The 25,524-nt window shown below is 43.7% G+C and overlaps 1 protein-coding gene across 3 annotated transcripts; it reads right to left on the bottom strand.

The window, feature by feature from the left end:
• Positions 1-42: 42 nt before the first annotated feature.
• SETDB2 (SET domain bifurcated histone lysine methyltransferase 2) lies at positions 43-25,175 on the bottom strand. 3 transcript variants are annotated; one of them, XM_038762113.1, is made up of 14 exons: positions 25,095-25,175; positions 21,157-21,616; positions 18,112-18,237; positions 17,957-18,019; positions 15,572-15,665; positions 13,078-13,641; positions 12,324-12,443; positions 11,091-11,260; positions 10,058-10,280; positions 8,577-8,676; positions 6,698-6,809; positions 4,003-4,304; positions 2,418-2,506; positions 43-850 (listed from the first exon to the last, which is right to left on the bottom strand). In XM_038762113.1, exons 2-14 carry the CDS (start codon positions 21,170-21,172, stop codon positions 733-735), a joined length of 2,097 nt encoding a protein of 698 aa, XP_038618041.1. In that variant the 5' UTR covers positions 21,173-21,616; positions 25,095-25,175; the 3' UTR covers positions 43-732. The 3 variants fall into 3 exon arrangements, with proteins under 3 accessions (XP_038618041.1, XP_038618042.1, XP_038618040.1); XM_038762114.1 differs by lacking the exon at positions 25,095-25,175 and adding an exon at positions 24,945-25,065 and having other exon boundaries at positions 4,003-4,301; XM_038762112.1 differs by lacking the exon at positions 25,095-25,175 and adding an exon at positions 24,945-25,064.
• Positions 25,176-25,524: the final 349 nt, after the last annotated feature.

Genomic DNA, 25,524 nt, shown 5'->3' on the forward strand with positions numbered 1-25,524 from the left:
AGAAACAAGGAGGAAATGAAGGTAAGAGTAGAGGGCAGCGACAGAATCAATAGTATTTATTGAGCACTTAGTGTGTGCACAGCACTGTACCAAAGAACTTGGAAGAGCACAGTACAACAGAGTTGGTAGGCACATTCCCTGCCTATAAGTAGTTTACAGTCTTGAACCTGTTGAGGGGGAGGCCCTGGGCATGTTGACTGCACCCAGCTAGGGGTAAGAAAGGGAGGACCGAAAGTCAAGTCTGTGTATAAAAAGGTAGCTTGCAAAATGGTTAGGGTCTTTACTCGCAGAGCAAGGCCTAGGCGTGGAGCCCCTCTTGCAGGGGACAGTGGGGAATTAAATGAGGGTCATGTCAACTGAACCTTGATCCTCTGTGCCTCTCTTGTCTCCGGCCACATTGCTGCCTGGCTTCAAGGGATCAGTAACACTTTTAATAAATTTGATTTATTCAGCTATTCCTTTCTGATATACTTGTACTACTTCCCGCTAAAGCCTTGATCTTCTTCCATCTCCCTCATTTGACTGGTAAGTTTCTTGAGGCCAGGGAATGTGACTTGATTCTGTTATACTTGCCCACGTGCTCAAAAACAGTCCTTCACACTGACTGATCAGGAGTGAGCTGTTTGAGTGCAATTGTCCCCGGGGTGAGTGCTCGGTGTAGATGGGAAATTCATTTGACAGTGCTCTCCACATGCAGTTCAATTCTAGGAATTTACTTTCTGCATCAAACACTTATAATATTCTTTTCCTACATTTCTGAAATCCACAGAGACATGGGACCTCTCTCTCTGGAGTGCTTCCGGCTTCATAACCATAATCCCAAGTTAATTCGGTTCCAGCCTTCACATGTCTAAGAAGAAAAAATAAACAGATTAAGTCAGAAAAACTGGCTGTGATATAAATCACACCATGTTGCCATTTGTCACTAGTAGGCCTCTCCTAGTGAGTAGGGAACAGGTCTACCAGATCTACTCTACTGTATTCTCCCAAGCACTTACTACAGAGCTCTGCACAAAGTGAGCACTCAATAATTTCATTTGATGTTCTCAATTCTCCCCCTTCTAGACTGTGAGCCCGCTGTTGGGAAGGCACCGTCTCTATAAATTGCCAACTTGTACTTCCCAAGCGCTTAGTACAGTGCTCTGCACACAGTAAGCACTCAATAAATATGATTGAATGAATAAATACCACTGACTGGCTAATCACCAATGGTGTTCAGAACAGCTTGCTACCACGAGACACAGGAAAAAAAGACCTCCGTATTATCCATTTTACTCATTAACTTCCAACAAATTCTAAACCTGAAATCTTGAAAATCCTGGAACAGCTATAATTTCCTGAATATAAATGGACATAGAAATAGATAGCTGGGGTGGGGAAGCACCAAAGCCAAGTTAGCATTTGAACAGTCAGAGCTGCTCAGACACACAGGCCTTCTTGCCTGTGGCCCAAATTGTTTTTTGGAAATGAATTATCTAATGGAATATTCTCTTTTGGGGGCCAGAACCTACTCAGGACAAACTTAACGTTAGCAGGGGCTTCCCAGGCTGACAGAACTAATATTTCAGGAGTCACGTACCTATCCAGCGGACAAAGGGACCTGTCTGAACACACCTCATGATTTTGGAAAGATATCTGGACTCCAGGGACTCCCCAGATTCCAGGCTGAGAGGAGCACACAGGTGCCAGCACTCCTAACACAGTAGTCAATCAGGAGGACTCCCTAGCCCTCCTGGAGGCCAGCCTGACGTCTGTCTTCAGGAGAAAAACCCCACCTGCACACCTTTTCAGTCCTCTTCTGCTCAAATGCTACAAAAAATACTAAAAGCAAATCCCCCTACTACCCAGCTAATGTAACAGAACATGGACTATGCTAAACTGTTTTAAATGAAGAAAGGCTTATCCCCTGCAGATTCAACCTTAAAAGTTCTGTGTTAGGTTGCACCTGGGTTGGGAGCCTGTACCCTCAATTCAGACAGGCCAAAAGAAACTGTAATGCGAATTATCTCTGAAGAGCAGGAGTAAGCCTGAAACTGCAACAGTTCAGGATAACATTCTGGAAAATCCAAAATACACTTGAGGATCAGAAAGTCAGATATGGAACAAGGACTGTGTCCAATCTGATTAACTTGTATTTACCCCAGGACTTAGAACAAAGCTTGACATTAGGAAGCACTTCTTAACTAGCATAAAAAACCCCTCCATTCCCTATTATTGTTTTAAGTCACAATTTTTCTGTGTATTGCTTGAAATCATTCAATCTTTCAATGGCATTTATGGAGTGCTTACTGTGTGCAGAGCACTGTACTAAGTGCTTGGGAAAGTACATCAATAATAGAGTTGGTTGGCATGACCCTTGTCTATAAGAAGCTTTCAGTCCACAGGGAAATCAATCACATAAGTAGAATGGCTCATACCTGTTTGTGAAAAATGCCACCCACGGGAAATTTCTATCGTGTGTCTCCACAAAAACATTCTGCACAAAGAGATTGGGGCAACAGCTATGCTGTAAAAAATGAAAAGGATTTAACATTAAAAACCCAGACTCCACAAGGCTGTGAAACTGTACTGTAGGAAAACTTGTACATAATTGCCTTTTTAAGGTTTGTCACACTGATTTCTTGAATGGCAAATTAACCACTCAGATCTCACTGTTTACCTGAAGAAATCTGTTTTTAGTGGGGATGGTCTCACCTATTATCCTGATCACGGAGACAGGAGAATGCTATGGCCACACTTAAAGATCACCTGGGGTGTTTTTCAATGTCCTAATCCAGTGGGAGCATGTACTGGGGCCACATGCAATCCCGGAACTGGGGATGCTGAGCTGTCTGTGTACTTAACTTGCTGCGCTGGTAAAGGACACTGTCCTAGTGGAAAATGCACAGGCCTAGGAGTCAGAAGACATGGACCCCAGTCCAGCTCTAACACTTGCCTGCTGTGGGTGACCTTGGGGAAGTCATCCTCTCTGGGCTTCAGATTCCTCTTTGGTAAAATGGGGTTAGATCCCCGCTCTCCCTCCTTCTAAGACTGTGAGCCAGGGACTATGTTTGATCTGGTTATACTACATTTACCCCAGTAGCTAGCACAGTATTTGGCACATAGTAACCACTTAATACCATCAATATTACAATTATGACAACACATGTAGGCCAACTTTTTCATCACTCTTCATGGTAGATGTCAAGACTAGTCATTCTTTCTCTGGGTCAGGACTGTTAATATAAAAGTCCTCCCATGAAAGACCAACCTCCCAATTTTCACCCCAAATATTTATGCACACATGCATATACCCATAAATAAATTGGGCATGGGTCTGAAATTTACCCAACAGCATATTTCTGACATCTCTGAACCAGTTTTCCCTGTCTCTCCACTCAGTTGTTCAACTCCTAGAGAGGGAAAGGGAGAAATTACATATTCCAAGCTCACAGTTTGGGTAGGATTTTTCAGAGCGCAACAAAAAGGAAAATATTTTGCACACGACCACCCGGCTTGCCTGAACTTTTAAAATTCCTAATTCAATCCAATGAAAGTCTAACTGCTGAAACTGCCTATTAAGGGTGATGTTTATCAACTTTGGGTAAATCGTATGGCACCTCTTCATGAAAGGAGCACAGGTCTGGATGTCAGAGGACCTGCGTTCTAATGCCGACACTGCCAACTGCCTGCTCTGTGACCTTGGTCAAGTTATTTAACTTCTCTGGGGCTCAGTTTCCTCATCTGTAAAATGGGGATTAAATACCAGTTCTTCCTCCAATTTAGACTGTGAGCCCCATGTGGGACAGGGACTGTGTCCAATCTGATTAATCTGTATATACCCCAGTGCTTAGAACAGGGCTTGACATAAGTGCTTAACAATAATAATAAGTGCTTGACTACAATAATAGTACTAATATATTTTTTCTCTTAGGAAATGCCCATGATTTTGCCAACACTCCTAAAAGCAGAAGCTGGATTTTTATTAAAATGAGCTTAGTCAAGTTCAGCCCATATACTCACGTTAAGAAAACGCCCTATATTCCCTTCTTTTGTGGCATCCAATAAATAAATGCCGTCTTTATTGAATGTCTTCAAAAAATCCACCTGGGTTTCAGATGGAAATTTTTCACTACAAAGGGCCTCTGGATTTGGACTCTCCAAGTTTTTTTCATCTTGGTCCTCTTGGTCCACAACGATTTCAGTCACTTGTTCACATACGTTCTCCACTGGAGTCTCCTCTTTCGGGCTGGAGGTATCCTCCACATTCGATTTGCTCAGCAGGTCATCTTTAGAACCTTCCACACAATCAGAGGTTGGTTCTGCTAAAGGAAATTTCACAAGACTTTATGAGTGAACCTCCTGAAACACCAGCTGAGTAGCTGGGATTCCTAATGGATTTCCTAGGAAAGCAGTGGTGGTCCCAACTGTCCTTTCCCAAATGACACTTTCTGTGCAGCTCACAGAGGTGTTGGGTTGAAGATGTGTTGTGGGTAGTTGTGGGTAGTTGCAAGCAAGGCTTTCTCCCATGTTAGGAACTGTACACTGGAAATTTCTAGTGTGGAATGCAAAAGGGTGCCCCCCCGCCAGCCCCGCACTCCAACAGCATGGGTTTTTATGTCTCTGGAGCTGCAGAAGGAGAGCTGAATCAAATTTTATTTATTGTGGATCCTTCAGATGACCCTTGTCTCTTACTTTTACTAAGCAGCAGCAAGGCCTAGTCATAGGCCCTGGGTTCTAATCCCGCTCTGCCACTTGTCAGTTGTGTAACCTCAGGCAAGTCACTTAAGTCCTCTGTGCCTTAGTTTCCTTCTCTATAAAATGGGAATTAAGACTGTGAGTCCATGTGGGACAGGGATGGTTTGCAACCCGATTATCTTGGGTCTACCCCAGCATTTAATACAGTGCCTGGCACATAGCGCTTAACAAATATCACAATTATTGTTATTACTAGGGCAGTTCATAATCTAGGCAAGTCAAACAACTCATGACTCCCAGGCAGCCCATTGTCAGTCTGCAGCCAGCCAAAGCAACTGGTCAGTAGCAGCAGCAGGGGAATAAGGAAGAGAAACAGAGCAAGAGATACAGCTGAGGTCACTCCTTCCCACCTCTCAGAAGGCTGGCTCCTCCTCCAGACTGGAAGTATTGCATGCTCTGGGGTATCTGACAGAGCCACTCTGCCTGTTATTCCCCTGTGCAAAAACCTCTAGGGAGAAAACCCAGCTAGACACGCTTCCAGTCTACAAGAGGGACTGAGCAGCTAGCAGACACAGAGGGTGGGACATTGCTCTCTCAGCTCGGGTAGATCTCCCCCAAGGGAGGAGCTCTCTCACTGAAAATTACACCCACTTCCTCCCATGGATTTGGAGAATAACCGGTCAGAACCCGCCTTCTAAAAACCCTTAATATACTGCCCAGCAAATGAACTCTTCTTCAAACTGATTTGCGAGATGGCATGGATTCTCTCATACACACTGATTCATGCAAATAAACACATTTTCACACCCTCAAAAATGCATATTCACATACCGATCACAGACAGGCAAATGGGTATGCACACTGAAAAAAATTCATTGTCTTTATCTTGTCTATTTCTCCCAAGCCTTAAGAACTTAAATTTGGTCAACCTATAATTACTACCCAGGTTTTCACCCACCTTTTAATCCTCTATTGAATGAAAGTTCTGCTCTTGCAAAGGACAAACACAAATTAGTGAAGTCATTAGGGTTTTCTTCTATTTTGAGTACATACACCCTCAGTCTCTTCCTGGACCATTTGGAGCCAAAAATAAGATATGCAAATGTAGCAATGCTCACGACTCAAATGAATTCAGGAAAGAGGAAATATAGTTTCTTTCCCAACTTGCCATTCTGAAGGAAGGGTGCCATTTCTGCTCTAAAATCCGCCTCCCCTTGCCAAAGTCGGGGGGGTGGGGAGGGCGCTTCTGTTAGTTTTCGCTGAAGTATTCCCAGTGGGGTGGGTTTCTGGCTAAGCCCAAGGGACCTGGGGACTCTGGGCGACCAGCTTGGATGCAGCAGCCCAGACCTGCTCACTGTACCCTTGGAAACTGAACTCAGCTGCAACTTTCCAACCTCCCTGGCAGGCGCTCTGGACATCCCTTCTTTCAGCTGTTTGTCCATGTGCCTATAAACCCTGGGAACCTGCTCCACTTCAGGGGACTAGCTATGGTTGGAGTGGTGGTTTTGTTGAGGTTCATTTTTTGATCCACCTGAGAAGCCCACACTCAGTAGGTGCCCACTCAATCCAAGGGGGTCGAATGCCCCTCTGCTTTTTGAGCTGGTCCCCAGGTTTGCTCACCCCAGGTCTCTAACAAGATCTGGGCTTCCAATCGGGACTGAACAGACCCAAAATGGTGGTTTTCTGGCCTATTATCTCTTTGAAGCCTGTTCTCTTCCTTTACAAATCTCTGCTCCCTTTCCACCCTCATGCTCAAGATAAAGAGTTGGCACCTTTCCTGACATCACGCCTGAGCGTTACTGCCTCTCCCCGGCTCTGGACTTCCAGGGTTTGGGGTGATCAGTCACCCGGTCAGACAACAGGTCACTGTGGCTTCCTGGCAACTGGTAATTTCCCCCGCTGCTCAAACACATTTGACAAAGGATGTGTGGGTATGGCACAGAAAGGAAATAAGATGGGGACAGGAAAGAAGAGAAAGAAGGAAAACAGGTAGGGACAGAAAACGCAATTGTGAACGTACTTTTCTCTGTACTGGGGCTTAGTTTAATTTTGATAGAATGAGTTCCACCAACTCCTCCTCCTCCTTCTTCTTCTTCTTCTGAGCTCACACTAAACTCCAGGACTGCAAGTCCCTAAAAATAAACAGACTGCTAAGCACTGGGGGTCTGCCATAGAACGCAACAACTCTGAGTAATACAGGTCTACCCTGGATCTCTAAATTATCACTTAGATTTACTGATCCTGGGGCAAAGGTCCATGGAGATTATAACATATCCTCTCCCGCTCTCGGAGTTCACCCAGACCAGAAATCCTCAGCCCCTGTATCCTCCAGTTTCATTAAAATATATCCATCCCAGGGTGAAACGCTGTAGTGGTTCTGACTGCTGGGGAAATCCATGCAACTTTTGAAAGAGCTTTTTAGGATGAGGAAAGCTGACCACCTTCCCTTTTAACCACAGAGGTATGTCAGTGTGCACATGTATCTGTCCTACACACATTAGGGCCTTGTTATAGAGCAACCCCTATCTCTAAAATGGCCTTGGGACATCAACTCTCATGGGAGGGTACAGGGGGATGTACTTTCCATAACAAGGGGATGAGCACCATTTGGGGCTTCCACAGTCTACTAAGCTCAAATTTCAAGTCTACTCTACTGCCAGACTAATTCGGCTTTGCTAGTCCTCAACCAGACAATAAAGCAAAGTCAGATTACTTTCAGGAGTGTTCCAGGACTGAACTGGCAAATACAGGAGTGGAGTTATTAGCTAACATTCTAGCTATAGCATCTTTTGATGCAGTTCCTTTTTCACGCACTATTCAGACTATAGCTAGGATGATTGCACAGGTTCACTTCAAGTTATCTTACATTATAGCTACATGCAAATCATCAGACCTGCATTGCTGCTACATCCGCCTGCATCATCAGCTCCAACTCCTAGCACCAGATTTTCAACTGCGAAACACAGGTTAAAAGGAATGTTTCCTCGACTCCCACTTCCCTGCTCTACTTAAAGAGCTTTTCTAAACTTTATCCACATTAAGGTCACCCGGAATGGTGATAGTAATAATTTTAAATCAATCAATCGATTCATTGAACCCTTGAGGCAGAGCACTCTACTAAGTGCTTGGGAGAGTACAATTCAACAGAGTTGGTAGATATGTTCCTTGCCCACAGGAGATTACAGTCCTTGGAACAGAGTAAGTGCTTAACAAGTAGTATAATAATAATAGGCGCTGACAGTCTAGAGCAATCCAAAACAAATAAGCCCTCACCCTTTCCTATCCGTGTCCACAGGAATACTGCTTCACAGGCTAGACCCAAGTAGGATAGAAAACAGCCCTGAAGCTTCACCTATGAGCTTGATTTCAATTCTACTGTATTATACTCTCTCAAGTGCTTAGTACAGTGTTCTGCACACAGTAAGCATTCAGTAAATACCAATGATTGATTAAGTGACTGATTTCACTTTGGGGGGAAACCACGCTCCGTCTTTTGCATGTTTAATGATCAGTTACCAGAGAGCTGTTCCTGTCCCCAAATAGGACAGAATTGCAGAAGGATCCCTTAGGGGATTGTAGAACTCTTCTTGTCCCGTGATAGGACAGAATTGCAGAAGAATCCCTTAGGGGATTGTAAACAAACTCTGCACAAAATGATATACAACACCACTGGAAACAGACAGGGGCTACAGGATTTCTCTTTCTTTGCCGATATGAGAATTTCCCTTCTTCTTGTCATCTCTATCCCACACAAAAAAAACCCCTTCCCATTATTAAAAAAAAGAACAACATTCTGGATCCAAAGGCAGAAATGGGAAAGAACAGGGAATAAATATTTTTTTGCCCAGGGGCAAAACAACCTGGGTGCTGAGAGATTCTGAAACTTTTGGAGACTTTACCAGTCTTTTTCTGCGACACTGAAGAACAGCTGTTTTCGACTGAGGCCTTCTAATGACTGGATGACTTAGATTCCTTGGACTATGTCCATACTTCAGATCCCTGTATAGAAATGATAGAAAAACCATTGTTTAAGACCCATGACCAAAGAACGATTTACACTCTGGTTTTCTCTCCTGCTTTCTGTAGATGGCAGAACTTGTTAACATGTTTAACACAGCAAACTCCAGAATATGAATACTTAAGCATAGGTGACTTCAAGCAGAATCAGGACTGGTTTACCCCACTCTGACTCACCACACCCCAGGTGGCCTCCCTGCTATCCAACTGGGCCCTGGAATCCCATCCAGTCCAGTCCAAGGATTTCCCCTTTCCCAGTTGGCTTTCCTTTCACCAGTCTGGTGCCCTCTGGAGGGTTCGTTTTGCCCAGCTAGGGCTTGAGTTGAGGCTAGCAGTTGTGTCAGAGTGTAATTATCAGAGGGCGAAGGCTGAAAATATACCAGAACAATTCAGTATGCATGAGGAAAAGGGAGACATGCATGGCCCACCAGGCAGAAACTCCTCACCCTGGGCTTCAAGGCTCTCCATCACCTCGCCCCCTCCTACCTCACCTCCCTTCTCTCCTTCTCCAGCCCAGCCCATACCCTCCGCTCCTCTGCCACTAATCTCCTCACCCTACCTCGTTCTCGCCTGTCCCGCCATCGACCCCCAGCCCACGTCATCCCCCGGGCCTGGAATGCCCTCCCTCTGCCCATCCGCCAAGCTAGCTCTCTTCCTCCCTTCAAGGCCCTACTGAGAGCTCACCTCCTCCAGGAGGCCTTCCCAGACTGAGCCCCTTCCTTCCTCTCCCCCTCTCCATCCCCCCATCTTACCTCCTTCCCTTCCCCACAGCACCTGTATATATGTATATATGTTTGTACATATTACTGCATTTATTTTGCTTGTACATATCTATTCTATTTTATTTTGTTAGTATGCTTGGTTTTGTTCTCTGTCTCCCCCTTTTAGACTGTGAGCCCACTGTTGGGTAGAGACTGTCTCTATATGTTGCCAATTTGTACTTCCCAAGCGCTTAGTACAGTGCTCTGCACATAGTAAGCGCTCAATATGATGATGATGATGGCCCACACCTTGTTACTCTCTCTCCTCCTTAGACTGGAAATATCACCAGGGCTAACCAATTGTGCCTGATCTGACTACCTTGCAGCTATTTCAGGACTTAACCCAATACTTGGCACACAGTACATGCTTAATTCCATTACTATATTTTATTAAAAATAAAGAAACACCAAGCCCAAGTTTTTACGCTTTATAAACACAATGCACCTCTTTGGGATCCAGGATGGGAGAAACCAACATTATTACACAAAATATAAATTTATCTACACAAGAAATCCACAGGCAGTCCAAGCCCTCTTGAAGTTACAAGCAACCCAAAGGAGATACCGAAAGAGGTGACCATCACAAGTTCCTGCTCACTTACTTCACACGGTCTTCTGTGTCACCATTGGTTGGGAGGAGGCACTCCTGATTCTCAGTGTTGCCGGAGATTATATTTCTAGTTTTGACAAACTTCCCCTCAGAATCTGAACAGGGAACTTCTACTTTCCTTTGCTTTGAAAGTGGAATGGAGCTGTTACTTTTCAAAGAATCATCCTGATGGACACAACTGCTTTTCTCCAGACGCACTCTGCTTAGTAACCTGCCTAAGGGAAGAAGGAGAGATTTTCTCAGGAAGCAATAGACCCCAGGCTAACCAAGAGATCTTGCTGAAATTTTAATTTCAACCCTACAAGTCTATTTGAGGATTCCTTGCACTACTCCACACCTTCGGTGGAGCCGAAAGAAAAGGCAATCAGCGGTAATGGGGAAAGCATTCTTTTCTTATTTTATTTCTTTTGAGTTGGGACCACTCAATCCTTTAATGGTATTTACTGAATGTTTACTGAGAGTAGAACACTGTATAAATTTCAATGCAACACAGTTAGTTGACACCTGCTCCATGTCCACTAGGAACTTACAGTCTAGAATGTGACCTCTGAACTCTTCCTTCTGGACTTTCAAGAATCCAGTACTCCTCTTCCCCTGAGCTTCCCAAACTCCTATTCCTAAATTTGTTTAGCCTAGACTGACTCCCTTCCTCCCTCCTCTCATGCTGGCTCTTTGAGGATGGCCCAGCTTGTCCAGACCAGTGCTCTTCCCCCCAAATGTCCCCATGAATGTCTCCTTCTATCAGGGCAGAAACATGAGGGTACAGAGCGGGAAGCTTTCCTCGCCTTCCCACCTCTAAAACAGAATTATTTGCATTTTCCCCTGCTGAATTTCAGTCTTTTTTTTTTTTGGGGGGGGGGGGGGCAGGCGGGGACACAGAAAGGGCAGGACCATTTCCCCAATTAATCAAGATGGTCTAAATTCACCTACTCGGCCTTCCAGAGTGTGAGCAACACCTCCTAATTTCACAACATTTTAAAACTAGATGAGCAGGTTCTCAGTTCCTGCCTCTCTATTCGTTTTACCTGAATAAGTGCAGATAAATGTTCCCTTGTCAATGTCATCTAGGCAGCGGACGCCCCAGCCTTTCTTCTCCGCATTGAACACCTGCAGCCGCACCTGAAGGCCATGCTGCACAACTCTGTTCTGACAGGTCCTGCGGCTGCATTTGCACAGCAGACTGCATTCGAACACGCTGTGGGAAAGAACAATCAACATAAGGACGAATCCAATTAGATCTCCTTTACAGAACGCATCAACACTACCCCTGCTGCTTCACTGACACCAAGGCTGGGCTGGCACAAACAATTGAGTGCTTACTGTTTGCAGAGCACTGTACTAAGCACTTGGGAAAGTACAATAAAACGGAGTTGGTCGATGTGACCCCTGTCCATAAAGTGTCTACAGGGGGAAAACGACACTTAAAACAGTTTAAGAGATAAGGGAAATAGTAAAGTACATGAATACTGGCATGAGTGCTGTGGAGCTAGGGTGAGGATCAGAATGCTTCAGAGGTACACAGTCAAGTTCACACTTGGCACAGAAGGGAGGGAGGATAAGGATACACAAAGCCTGAGTTTCCAACCTGCATTCCATTGTTTCACCAAAAATGTTTGTCCTTATGTCTTTTCTATATGAATGCTAAGGATGAGAGTGAAAACCATTCCTCCATACCCCTTTTCTACATGAATGTTAAGCTTAAGGATGGGTGCAAACCTCATCTTGTGTAGCTCACTGACTGCCAACGGTAGACTTTTTCTGGAAAGCTGTGGAACACCCTGCCTTCCCACGTTTTTCAATAAAAGACAGAACTAGTTCCCATAACAAGAAATTGACACCATGCCCCTCAGCACTGTTAATTCTCCCCAAAATAACTTGTTTGCTATTGTGTACACCCAGCCTAAAAAAATAAGGAAAATCACCCAGGTGGGAAAAACCATATCATTTCCTGATATCTGTAGTGATGTTGTCATTACTAACCAGGAGATAAATAGCATTTTGATAAAGACAAAGAGCCAGCGGCCCCCACACTATCTTTCCAATGATGGACATTTTACACCCCAGTTGGGCTTCGTGAAATTGTGATTTCTTGGGGTGCAAATGACTGCCAAGTAAGCCTCCGTGGGGCTCCAGAACATGTAGAAATTGTGATAAAAGCATTTTCTGTCCCTAATCTACAAAACATTCCAACCCCCTACCTCTAACGAATTCAGTTGTGCCTCCACCCACCCCCAAAGCAAAACACCTGGGATTCTTACCCAGTGGGCACAGGTCTATGCAGTCGTTTATATCGATACCCAGGAGGCTGTACATTATTTGAAAAAGGATACCCTTCAGGGCAGCCTCTTGCTGTCAGCTGCAGGCAAGCACACTTCAATCTAAAACGCAAGTGAAGTTAACACAAGCAAGCATCAAGTTAGCCAATATTTTAAAGAAGAGTAAAAGATGCAGTTTGTACCTAGAATCATTCATTTGGTTCTTTTTCAACAATTTTCTATTGGGACCAGGACACACAAGATATCTGGCCTGGAACATTTCTGAACTGAGAAGGGGTGGCGATGGAGAAGCCAATGGCTTGATGCCACACCCAGCACAATGCCTCAGTTACCTCACCTGAAAAATGGGGATTAAGACTGAGCCCTATGTGCAACAGGAACTGTGTCCAATCTGATTAGTTTGTATCTACCTTTGTGCTTAGTACAGTGCATGGCACATAGTAAACACTTAAATACCATTTTTTTTTAAATCTCAAAGGTAAAAGAAATTCAGACTACAACGCATTTCTGGAAGGAAACTCAAGGATAAAACTGAAAGGAATCCCTCAAAACCTCAAATGCAACCCCTGAAAGAAAAAGTTTGAAAGTACAACTGCCGTTTGGCCAACTTCTTCTTACCCTATTGCTACTAAGAGAGGGAGGTTTTGAGCTATATTGAAGATCACTAGCCATTCTTTCGATATGGGCCTTCTGTAACCCCAAAATCTAATGGAAATGCCACATTCTTTTTACTTACATGTCAGTGCAGCCTTCTGAGCAATCGCAAGAGTCAGTAAACGCACCAGAGAAGTTGTTTAGATAATAGCCGCGTGGCCACGTGCTCTTTCTGTACTTGAAATGAGGTAACCTTCTGCTGTCAATTTCATTACAGAAGGAAATGGGCACGGGTTCAGCTCCCTTGCTGACATCAAAGTCAGAAACGATTGCATCTGGGTTGAGGATAGTCCTATTCAGTTGGACATAGGTGTTGAAAGAAAACTGATCTATACTTAGAAAATTGCAGTCGATCTCATGCAGGTAACGCTGGACTTCCTGAAAGTTTCGCAGACTCCTCCGACAAGGGGTTTTGTAAATCACGTGAAGTATTGCTGAATGAGAGCTAGTCTTTGCATGTCGCCTCTGGAAGTTAGATAGGATGGGTATTTTAAGTGGGTTTTCCCCTTTGAAGGAGATCAGTGGTCTTTTAGTAAGACATTTATGGCAGTTATGACTCTGATAAGGCAAATACAAAGGGGATTTTTTCTCTTCAGAAGTGCAAACTTCAGGTACTGCAGCTGACTTTGCTTTATCCTCTGTGGTTCTGTTGAGAATAATAAAAAAAATGATTAGCAACCCAAATTTCTGGGTTCTCACTTCTGAATCTTTCACTAATGTGATTGGCAGTTTTAAATCAATCCCTGCCACTCCCCAGCAAACTTCCACCTGCTGGCTTTAAAAAGACGTCAACCCTGCACTTCCCAAAAAAGGGAAAAGGGGGTTTATTGTTAAACTTTCTACTATGTCTAATGCTTGAGCTAATGCCCTGCCATGTATATTTTTCCTCATCTGCGGCCTCTATAAATTCAGGTAACCCATGCTTAGCAAAGGTATGAAAGAAGTAAATAAGAAAGAAGTAAAGCAAAGAACCTTAACTGAAAAGTTCTGACCAAAATCCTCAAATTCAACACTTTACATTCAGTTCTATCAGAATACCTGGTTTCCAGCAATGTATTTATTGACCACTTACTGTGTGCAGAGCACTGTATGAGACTGTAGACTCAACTCTACTACACTCTAGGATGTCAGCTCATTATGGGTAGGGAATATGTTTACCAATTCTGCTAATACTGCACTCTCCCAAATGCTTAGTACAATGCTCTGCCTACAGTGAGCTTTCAATAAGTATGATTGATTGATACTATGCACTTGGGAGAGTACAATACATTTTGTTCATTCAACTGTATTTATTAAGCACTTACTGTGTGCAGAACACACTTGGGAGAGTACAATACAACAACAGACACATTTCCAGCCCACAAGGAGCTAACAGTCTAGGGGAAGAGAGTAGTCTGAGTCTGCAGTTGATCATATTCTCAAGCAAGCCCCCAGGGGATGTGACTGTATTCTTAGAATATGTTTAGGCACCAGAGCTGAATGTTAGAGAAACACTGCCAGCAGCCAACTCAGGGATGAACCTTGTGAAATCTCCACGCACAGGATTCACCTTAGTTTGAGAGCCACCAGTTCTGCTTCCTTCATCCCTATGGCTGCTGAAATAACCCACTGGCTTTCCAGTGGCCAAAGATGTTGGAAAACACAGAAGGGCACTTGTGACTCCCTCTAGCCAGGCTTGGACCCCAATTCCCGAACTCCACTCCAGGCCTACAGCTCTGGGATGACAAATGATTCTGAGGCCTACACACCCCAGACCCAGAACGGAAATTTTTTGGGTGAAAAAGCTGATAGAGCATCCACCAATGATTTGATCTGCTCAGGGGTTGTTCCATTAGGTTCAGGACCTGTTAGAACCTCCCCAGAGCAGATAAGAACTGAAGGGGCCTCAGAATTAACCGAAGAACAAGTCCTGAGGTGGGTCCAGACTAGGGTGGGCCCCACTCCCATGGATGGTCCTTCTCTCCAGCTCTCACTGGACTAGAATCAGGTATCCAAATGGTTAGCTGCCTCCTCAAAGTGGGGTACAGGGCAAGGATTTACAGGATCCCAATGGGTAAAGTTGCAATGTTGTAATTAGGGCTCAAGGTGCAAAATATCAAGGTGGAGACACATGTAAGTAATCCTTGATGTACTTAGCAAACAACAACAGAGGGAGGAAGAGAGGCATGGTGATAAACCATCATTAAAGCTTAAAAAAAAACCCCAAAAGATAAGTCCAGGAGGCACACAAAAGCAAGGAATACAAAGTATCTGATTTTGAGCCTCCCAGGGGTAGAGACTGAGTCTAGTGTGTTTTATCTTCCAGCACTTAGTACAGTGCTCTGCAAACAGTAAGTACTTAAATAAATACTATTACTACTACCACAACTATGATGGATATGTGCTTTGACCATGACCACTGAGAAGTGGCTATGGGATTCTCGTAACTGCATTTTCCCTTTCAAGGACAGACCTAACCACCTGGCTGGAAAGGCTTCTCTTTTACAGAATTTATCAATTTCAATCTTACTTAACAAAATTTCTTTTGCAAGGCTTGAATACAAGTGATACCAAAGAGATTTGGCTTGAATACATACAAAGGTGAAGGCATCTGGGGGCCAGATTCTTCATTAAATATAGGAGCTGCTGTTTCTTCACTTTTGTGTTCTTCATCCCTTTCTAGTGCTCCATCTGTGGGAAAGAATTAAATTCCAGTACAACTGCAAAAAAACAGAATCCGCTGCAGCAACCAGAGACACTGCTGAATTGCCTTAATTGCTTGCAACATTATTCAGGTTTCAGAGGTCCAACCCACTGGACAGCCCCACTCTCTAAAGGTGGAGGAAAGTGAGAAGTGAAAGGCCCAGTTTCTCCTGGTGTAAAGCAGATTTTGGACTTTAATTTTCTAGATCAATTATTTACTTTACTGGCCAAAGAATGAGGTTAAATGGATAGGCGTACAACCTTGAATATCTGGATTAATCATGACCAGGAATGGCCTGGATATGGGAAGAACTAGATAGTCTAGAGCAAGGGATGATTTTAAATGGATCCTAAGATAGGGTACTCTCCAGTCGATTCCCATCAGCCTCCACAGGGTTTGGGCCCCTTTAAAAAGCAGCACAAATTCACACCAGTATCATCTGAAAGTCAAAGAGGGTGGTCCAACAGGGCTCAGAGCTGTACTTTCTGGAAGGAGGAAAATATGGGTGTGAGGTGTATTAAAAAGCAGTTTAGAAACAGAGGCTTCCACAAACAAGGACTAGACAAGGCCAAAGGGCAGGAAAGCTGAAACCATTTAGCAAAGCCAAAAGCCATCTGGATTACAGTAATTCCTGACACCTGGGGAAATGGGGTTAATTACCCTGGTGTAAAGAAATTAGGTTAAAATCAAAAAGCTGCAAAGGAGCATTTCTGGAAAGGAAACCAGAGTCTAATGCCAGCTAATAGGATATTCTGGGATTTCCAGACTACAGAAAGCTTTCTGTAGGAAACATACTGCATTAATATGTCAAAATAAAATAGGATTTGTATTCTTTTGAGATTAGTTGGAAGTTCTGTTAAGACTAAGACACTGGTTAGTTTTAAATACTCAGAAGCAAAAGGAGATTAAAAAGAAATGGTGCAATCCTTATATTTGCATAATTCTAGGTTAGCTAGCAGGGTTCAGATTAGCAATTAGCAGTTAGGGCACTGGGAGCCTGATCTCTATTCCTGACTTTTTCACTGACTTGTGTTGACCTTGAACAAGTCTGTTAGTTCCTCTGAGCCTCAGAGAATAGAAACCAGGTATTTTTACCTGTAAATTTTAAATTCTCACACTTAGCTTAAAAAAAAAAAGCTTTCACGCTTACCATCTCATCACCATTTAAACTTTACTCTCCTACCACCAGCCCCCCCAAAAAAGTATCCATCCACACTTATTAAGGTTACGTCTCCTCTATGAGGTCTTCCCTGATTAAGCCCTCTTTTCCCTGGCTCCTTCTGCATCATCTATGCACTTGGATTTGTGATTTGGGGGCATCTTGGCATTCTCCCCACCCTCAGCCGCTCAGCACTAAGGTTCATATCTTTAAATTATATGTTATAAATTATTTATTTATATTAATGCCTGTCTCCCCCTCTGGACTGTAAGCTCATTTTGGGTAGGGAACGTGTCTACTGACTCTGCTGTATTATGGTCTGAAGAGCATAGTACAGTGTTCTGCACACAGTTAGTGCTCAATAAATACTACTGATTGATCCAGAGATGATGCTTCCCGTTTGAAGTTTCTTTAATGTTGGCCAACAATTTTCTGTTTTTAAACTTTGTGATAATTCAACTTTAATATTACCCTTTTACAAGAACAGTGGCTCTCAAGGGCAGCCATGAAACAAAATAATCCAAATCATTTCAATGATCAATGTCCCCACTGAACACCGAAGGTTTCATTTATCATGCATCTCGATTCATTCTTGTCTAAATACTTGCAACTTAAAATCAGTTACTATTTAGTTTAGTGTAGGCCCAAAATTGTCGTGATGGTTGCATATTTTTCTTTGAGAAAACTGTTCTAGAATCCCTGCTTGCCCTTTTCAAGGAAGAGGCCTTCTAAATTCCTGTTATTTACAGTTTGGCAAAAGGATATTTGGATACGGTCTTGAGAACATTAAGCCAAATAAGCCAACTGTAAGAATTTTGTCGGTCTCTCCCTGTTATTGCCCAGCTGACACTGCCTACAGGACTGGACACTAACAGTAGTGGACCTAGTCTCTTGCTCCTGAGGGCCCAGACAACCACATGGAGCCTGTGGGAAGAAGGGGGCAGGAAGTGAAGGGAGGATTTATGGGGTCCAACCTTGACGATACAGAAATCTTAACTGTATGGAAATGATTTGATATAGCTGTATATTTATTTCATTTCATAGTTTTCGTGGTTTATATTCTATATTCCACTTAGCATGCTGCACATTCTAAAAGTACAAGAGTAGCAATGTACATACCCTTTATCCGTAGTAAACTGTTACTCTTGGCTTCATTCACCAGGATCATTGCTTGGGTATATTCTGTTAAAAAGGAAGAGAGTGGGTTTTTTAATCTAGGATCCTTCAAATGCAGTTTCTCTTTATACAAAAATCAATGGACTAAAATTTCATACCTTGATTTGTGGCAGATCCATCTTTGATCTTTTGTTTCAGAGACTGTAGTATGCTTTGTACATGCTCAAATATCAAGTCCACTTTTCCACCATCTTCAAGCTCCTTCCAAAAAGCCCTCGCATCACCTAAAATAAAAAATATTCACATAAAATTGGAAGTCCCCTTTTGGGAAACCCAAAGAGTTTCCATACAATCTTTATAGGGAAGAAGTCCCACTTAAAAATAAATGAAGTACTGGTAGTATTGATCCATAAAGAAGACTGAGAGCCTAACTGGAATTTTTCAGAAATTGCAATAAGTTTCTGTCAAATTGCAGCACTACTCTACAAATATATACTATCCGGATAATTTAAGCTTAAACTGTGATAGTACCAAAACACATAGCAAGCAAATTGGCAAAGCCAGGATTAGAATCCATGGGTCCGTTCATGGAAGAAATACAATTTTAGTAGGGCTTCAAGGATGCGAAGAGTGGTGGTCTGTCAGATATGAAGAAGGAGATCCAGCCCAGAATGATGGCATGAGCAAGGGGTCAATGGTGAAGTATTTGGCTATTTTTTCATTCATTCATTCCATCGTATTTATTGAGCGCTTACTGTGTGCAGAGCACTGTACTAAGCGCTTGGGAAGTACAAGTTGGCAACATATTTCAAGCCCTAAAACACCATTCATCTGAAATATCCAGAAAATCCCAGTCAATACTACTGTAATCAATTCCTTCATGCAGATTCTGGACTTAATACCTTTATGAATGGACTGAGACTCAAGGTTTATCAGTCATTTACAATGGGAGACTCCATCAATGTGAACAGAAAGTACGCTAAGAATATTCCGAGTGGCAATTTCTAGTACGTCCATCAGCCAAACCCTCTCCCTGCATCTTACTTGGACAAAACCAATCTGCCCTTTGTCCCACAGAGAGATGGAAATGTGCACAAGGGAAAAATAACAGCAAATTATCCAGTGCAGAAGACCATCCTTCCACACAGAGCATGGTAGCAGGTATGCAAGTTGGAATCCACTACTGTCCACTTCAAGGCTGCAGTCCTGAACTAGAGTTTAAAGGTCAGGAATTGACCAACCCTAAGGGACGACTGAGGTCTTTTCTCAGGACTCCTTTGAAGGATAAAAGACCAAGAGACGGCGCCTTCTTCAAAACACTTTGCCAGCCTCATGTAATTGCCAATTCTCAGAGATTTCATGCAAGCTCTGTCACTATCTCTCTACCACAGATGAGGAAACTAGAACAGGGTGGGACACAGCTGGGATTATCTGCTCAGTTAACCTGGGTTCCAACATTTCTTTTTAAGCAATTCTAATTCCACGAATGACTACAGACGGGACTGGTACTTGGGTTGGGCTGCTAACGAAAGTAAATATAGTCTCTATACCAAGCGATCACAAACCAGAAAAGGCCTGGAAGTTACTTCACTTCTGAAAGAGCAAGAAAAACAAATTTTTCACAGATCTGGCTACATCGCCCCATCTTCTCCCAGGTGACCCAAACGTAAACTGCAGTTGGGATGCTGGTTTCCTAAGGTGTGTACGAACTGGAGAGGATGGACTGGCAGCTATGCCCATAAGTACCAATGTACCATCCTTTCAACCTTCCCTGCCCTCATCCATCTTCTCACCCACTCTCAGCTCTCTCCCTGAAAGGAATAACAGTTTGGGTAATCAGGAGCTATACATTCGGTTCTGCCATAATATGTATTTTCACTACCATTCTGGCTAGAATGTGATGGCAAAATTAAGGAACTTTCTTCATGCCTCACTCATCTGTGTGGAGATACACAGTGTCAGTCAAGAGATAAATACCACATGGCAAGTTGTCAACCCCAAGTTCTGCACGAAAGTAACCCCTCCATTATTGGAGACTTGAGTGTACCCTGGCTTTTCTTGCTTTTGCAAATGATGTTCCATGGATTATCAAGGGAGGGGTGGGGGGAAGGTGATAGATCATCATGAATCCACTCTAAAGAAATTTTTTCAAGGAACTTCATCAGTCATCCCTGTTTCTCTTTTCAGTGATGCAGTTGAGTCACTGCTACCCAAAATTTCATCTCAAAGTTCAATTCATGAATCTGTATTTATCCATAGTAATTACTTAGCACTGGAAGGAGTCTAATAAAACAGTTCTCGTGGAACCGTCAGTACTACTGCAGGCTCTTTTTGAAGAAGTCACCACTGATAACCTATTTACCACTTTATTCTCTTGGCTTGAAGCAAGTTTTTCATAAAAAAAATTAAGATAGAAATTGGGTTCTAATAGAAATTGGGTTCTACTTAGTACTGACATGGACATTGATTTTTGGTGGCTACTAATCCACGCTTCCCTTAAAATTCCAATTCTTATTGTTACTCTACTATAAAAAATGGATGACAGATAAATAGAAGAGGACCACAGCGACAGCAGACCTCAAAGTGCAACTTGTTTACCCTGTTCTAGGAGTTCCCATTCCCATGTCCTGACCCCAAATCCCTGTACTTTGAAGAAACAGAAAAGGAAAGAGCACAGGACTGTCAGTTAGGAGTCCTGGGTTCTAAACATGCCAGCTGGTGACCTAGGCCAACTCACATAACATCTCTGTGCCTCAATTTTCTCACCTATGAAATGAGCATTAAATACCTATTCTCTTAGACAGTGGCATCATTTGGGACAAGGACTGGGTCTGATCTGGATTACACTGTATTTACCCCTGTGTTTGGTATAGTGCTTAGCACAATTATTTTTTTTAATTAAAAGACCAGTAAGGCCTAGTTCACACAAAACCAAATTTGTGGAGATGGCAACCATCTCTAGATTATGTGCTACAAAGACAGCCAATTACAGAGCTGTAGACAATTTAATTAGGCTTACAAGATCCACATTTGCCTTTGAGCAGGACTAAAACCTAATCATTTCAAATCTCAATATCTCTAATTTAGGATAATTTCTTCTTTTTTTAAAAGTGAAGATTTACAAGACCCCTTATAGGCGGAGGCATTGGAATTATTTTTAATTATCTAATAAGGAACTTTTTAGAAGATTTTGTTCAACTTACCATTTTTTTCTTCCATCCTTAGAAGCAGCAGCTTTTGCACACAGTGTCCTTAAATACAAGATTATGGGTCTAGCAGGATAAACAACTGACTACAACGGAAGGACAGTGAAGTTCACCACTAGGTCCCCTGCTCAGTTTCACAGGAGTTTGCCGTCTCCCAAGCAGCATTTGTCATTGGTTAATATCATCCTGTATCAAACATCTGTCGGAAACTCTCAACAGGGAAATTTCCGACCGAGATATATCTTAATCTTCTGATGGTGTTGAAAGAGAGAAGCTTCCAGTCATGGACGATAGTTTCAACTAATAATGAATCTGATCTTCTTCCCCAGATATCATTTTATGGTTCTGAGATGGAATGCAGCCAAATTTCTTAGTATACTTTTCTGTTTAAAAATTGTCCCTTTTTTCAACAAATACATCCATGTCTTTGTAAGATGCCTTGCAAAATATTATCTATCTGAAAAAGAAACAGAATCATATTACAAATATCACAATCACAAAAACATTAAGAAGGTTGTTTTCCAGATCCTCACCCTCGAGTGTGTGAATGATTTTTTTTGGCCCAATTTATATTACTCCATGGTGTTTACTTTTTTTTCCCCAAATAGATTGAAAGGTAGTTAGTTGGCTTCATTGGGATTTATACTTGGATTTGCTTCCTCACATTCAAGCACAGGTTATATAAAAAGGGTCAAAGTGCGCAAGTTTTAAACGAAAACTATCATCAGTATATATTCCTGCAGCATTTTCCCTGTAGACTTTTTTAAACAGTGTAGCTACCCTTCACTGGATTTTCCAAGTAACGGAAAATATTATTGGTTAAGAACTTCTCTCTCATCTTTAAATTTCCATTTCTGAAATTCCATTTTGTATTTCAAAGAGTCTTACTCAACTGAAAAGTGCTATTTTGATGCCGAATGCTTCTGGCCCCCAAAGCAAGCATTTAAAAATTACACTAGTATGCAAATAAAAGATAATAATACTTGTTAAGTGTTATGTGCCAAGCTCTGGGGTAGATACAAGATATTCACGTTGGACACAAATTGCGAGCCCCATGTGGAACAGCACTTGCATATATATTTGTACAGGTTATTCTATTTATTTTACTTGTACATATTTACTATTCTATTTATTTTGTTAATGATGTGCATCTAGCTTTAATTCTATTTGTTCTGACGATTTTGACACCTGTCTACATGTCGTTTTGTTGTTTGTCTCCCCCTTCTAGACTGTGAGCCCGTTGTTGGATAGGTACCGTCTCTATATATTGCCAACTTGTATTTTCAAGCGCTTAGCACAGTGCTCTGCACACAGTAAGTGCTCAATAAATACGACTGAATGAATGGAACAGGGACTAAATGGGAGAGATTTAACCCCCATTTTACAGATGAGAAGTTAAGCGACTTACCCAAGGTCACATAGCAAGCAGGTGGCATAGTTAGCATTAGAAACCCATGTCCTAGGCCCCCCACACCTGCGCTCTTTCCACAGGGGTAAATTTTAACATTCAAAGGCAATTCCGCGATGACTTGGGGATGAACCAAACCACCACTCAGTTATTCCAAAAGCAATTTTAGGGGCTAAATCTAAGCTTATCTGAAGCTTAAAAAGCGGAAGCCCCTGAATCTGGGCAGTCAATTGGATCTCAACTTGGCCCCACTGGCTTCCTGCCTAGACCTCTAGACTGTGAGCCCGTCATTCATTCATTCATACTTATTGAGCGCTTACTGTGGGCAGAGCACTGTACTAAGCGCTTGGGAAGGACAAGCAGGCAACAGGGTGGGGACCGTCTGTATATGTTGCCAACTTGTACTTCCGAAGTGCTTAGTACAGTGCTTTGTCCACAGTAAGCGCTCAATAAATACGATTGAATGAATGGAACAGGGACTAAATGGGAGAGATTTAACCCCCATTTTACAGATGAGAAGTTAAGCGACTTACCCAAGGTCATATAGCAAGCAGGTGGCATAGTTAGCATTAGAAACCCATGTCCTCTGATCCCCACACTTGCACTCTTTCCACAAGGGTAAATTTTAAGCTTCAAAGGCAATTCTGCGATGACTTGGGGATGAACCAAACCACCGCTTAGTTATTCCAAAAGCAATTTTAGGGGCTAAATCTAAACTTATCTGAAGCTTAAAAAGCGGAAGCCCCTGAATCTAGGCAGTCAACTGGATCTCAACTTGGCCCCACTGGCTTCCTGCCTAGACCTCTAGACTGTGAGCCCGTCATTCATTCATTCATTCAATCGTATTGAGTGCTTACTGTGGGCAGAGCACTGTACTAAGCGCTTGGGAAGGACAAGCTGGCAACAGGGACCGTCTCTGTATGTTGCCAACTGTACTTCCCAAGCGCTTGGTACAGTGCTTTGCCCACAGTAAGCGCTCAATCAATCGTATTTATTGAGCGCTTACTGTGTGCAGAGCACTGTACTACGCGCTTGGGAAGTACAAGTTGGCAACATATAGAGACAGCCCTTACCACCAGTGGGCTCACAGTCTAAAAGATTGTGTAAAATAAATACGATTGAATGAATGAACAACAATCTAGCCATCTAACGTGCAGGACTCGGGCCCCTGAAGGAGCAGCAACCGTGGTCGGCTTAGGCCTCTTCCAGGCTGAAATACCTGCCACTCTCGGGGTGGAGAGACCAGGAGGGAGGACTGACCAACAATCATCATTATCATCATCATCAATCGTATTTATTGAGCGCTTACTATGTGCAGAGCACTGTACTAAGCGCTTGGGAAGTACAAATTGGCAACATATAGAGACAGTCCCTACCCAACAGTGGGCTCACAGTGGCCTTCCCAGACTGAGCCCCTTCCTTCCTCTCCCCCTCGTCCCCCTCTCCATCCCCCCATCTTACCTCCTTCCCTTCCCCACAGCACCTGTATATATGTATATATGTTTGTACATATTTATTACTCTATTTACTTTACTTGTACAGATCTATTCTATTTATTTTATTTTTTATTTTTTTGTTAGTATGTTTGGTTTTGTTCTCTGTCTCCCCCTTTTAGACTGTGAGCCCACTGCTGGGTAGGGACTGTCTCTCTATGTTGCCAATTTGTACTTCCCAAGCGCTTAGTACAGTGCTCTGCACATAGTAAGCGCTCAATACGGTTGATGACGATGATGATAAAAGGGGGAGACAGAGAACAAAACCAAACGTACTAACAAAATAAAATAAATAGAATAGATAGGTACAAGTAAAATAAATAGAGTAATAAATATGGACAAACATATATACAGGTGCTGTGGGGAAGGGAAGGAGGTAAGATGGGGGGGGGGGGAGGTTGAAGGCTTCTTCCCTTCAACCTCGAGGAGCAGCGCGGCTCAGTGGAGAAGAGCCCGGGCTTTGGAGTCAGAGGTCACGGGTTCGAATCCCAGCTGTGTGACCTTGGGCAAGTCACTTCACTTCTCTGAGCCTCGGTTACCTCACCCGTCAAATGGGGATGAAGACTGTGAGCCCCATGTGGGACAACTTGATCACCTTGTATCCACCCCCAGCGCTTAGAACAGTGCTCTGCACATAGTAAGCGCTTAACAAATGCCCGTAAAATGGGGATTAAGACTGTGAGCCCCATGTGGGACAACTTGATCACCTTGTATCCACCCCCAGCGCTTTAGAACAGTGCTCTGCACATAGTAAGCGCTTAACAAATGCCATCATCATTATTATTATTATTATTCCCCCGGGGATCCGGCCCCGTCGCTCGCTGCCCAACCTTTCCGGCTTCCCACCAACGACAAGGCACGACTGAATGAAAAGCAGCTGGTACCTGACTGGATATGTGGGGGGGAGTGGCAGGATGAGGGGATGCTTAAGCAAGGCCGCCGCGCTCTAACAGTAACGACGGTTGGAAAGCACGGCACGGCGCGGGCCGGTCCTCCGGGTCCCTCCGCGGTCGCCCCCCCCGGCCCCGCCTCACCGGGCCCGGCAGGAAGGCCGCCTCACGGTCGCGGGGAGGAGCCAGAGGCTCGACAATCGCCCAGGCCGCGGCGGCCGGCCGGCTCGTCCCCTCACAGCCCCTGCGGACACGCCCCTCCCCCCCCCTTCTCAGAATCGCCGGCGCGCGCCCCCCCCCTCCCCCGCCACCCCGCCAAAACCCGGCCGCGAGCCAACCTGCCCGCCCCTGATTGGCCCCCGCTCTTCTCGCGCTCCGCCGGCGGACCAATGAGGTTGCCCGCACGCCCGGCGGCCGGCAGTCGTCGGAGCGGTGGCGCCGCGGCCTCCCCGGTAGGTGGGCGGCTGCCATCTTGTGTGTGGCACCGAGGCGGGTGGCTCTGAGGGCTGGGGTTTTTTTAAAATTTCCCCCCGGGCTTGAGGAGGTGACGGTTTCTTTTCCCCCCTTTCGCAAG

The sequence above is a fragment of the Tachyglossus aculeatus genome, chromosome 20, assembly GCF_015852505.1.
Source record: "Tachyglossus aculeatus isolate mTacAcu1 chromosome 20, mTacAcu1.pri, whole genome shotgun sequence".
Taxonomy (NCBI): Eukaryota; Metazoa; Chordata; class Mammalia; order Monotremata; family Tachyglossidae; genus Tachyglossus; species Tachyglossus aculeatus.

Coding starts and splice junctions, on each gene's coding strand:
- SETDB2 (XM_038762113.1), bottom strand. Junction 18,020..18,111: donor TGGATCTGCCACAAATCAAG/GTATGAAATTTT, acceptor CCTTTTTAACAG/AATATACCCAAGCAATGATC. Junction 851..2,417: donor GTGGCATTTTTCACAAACAG/GTATGAGCCATT, acceptor TTTTCTTCTTAG/ACATGTGAAGGCTGGAACCG.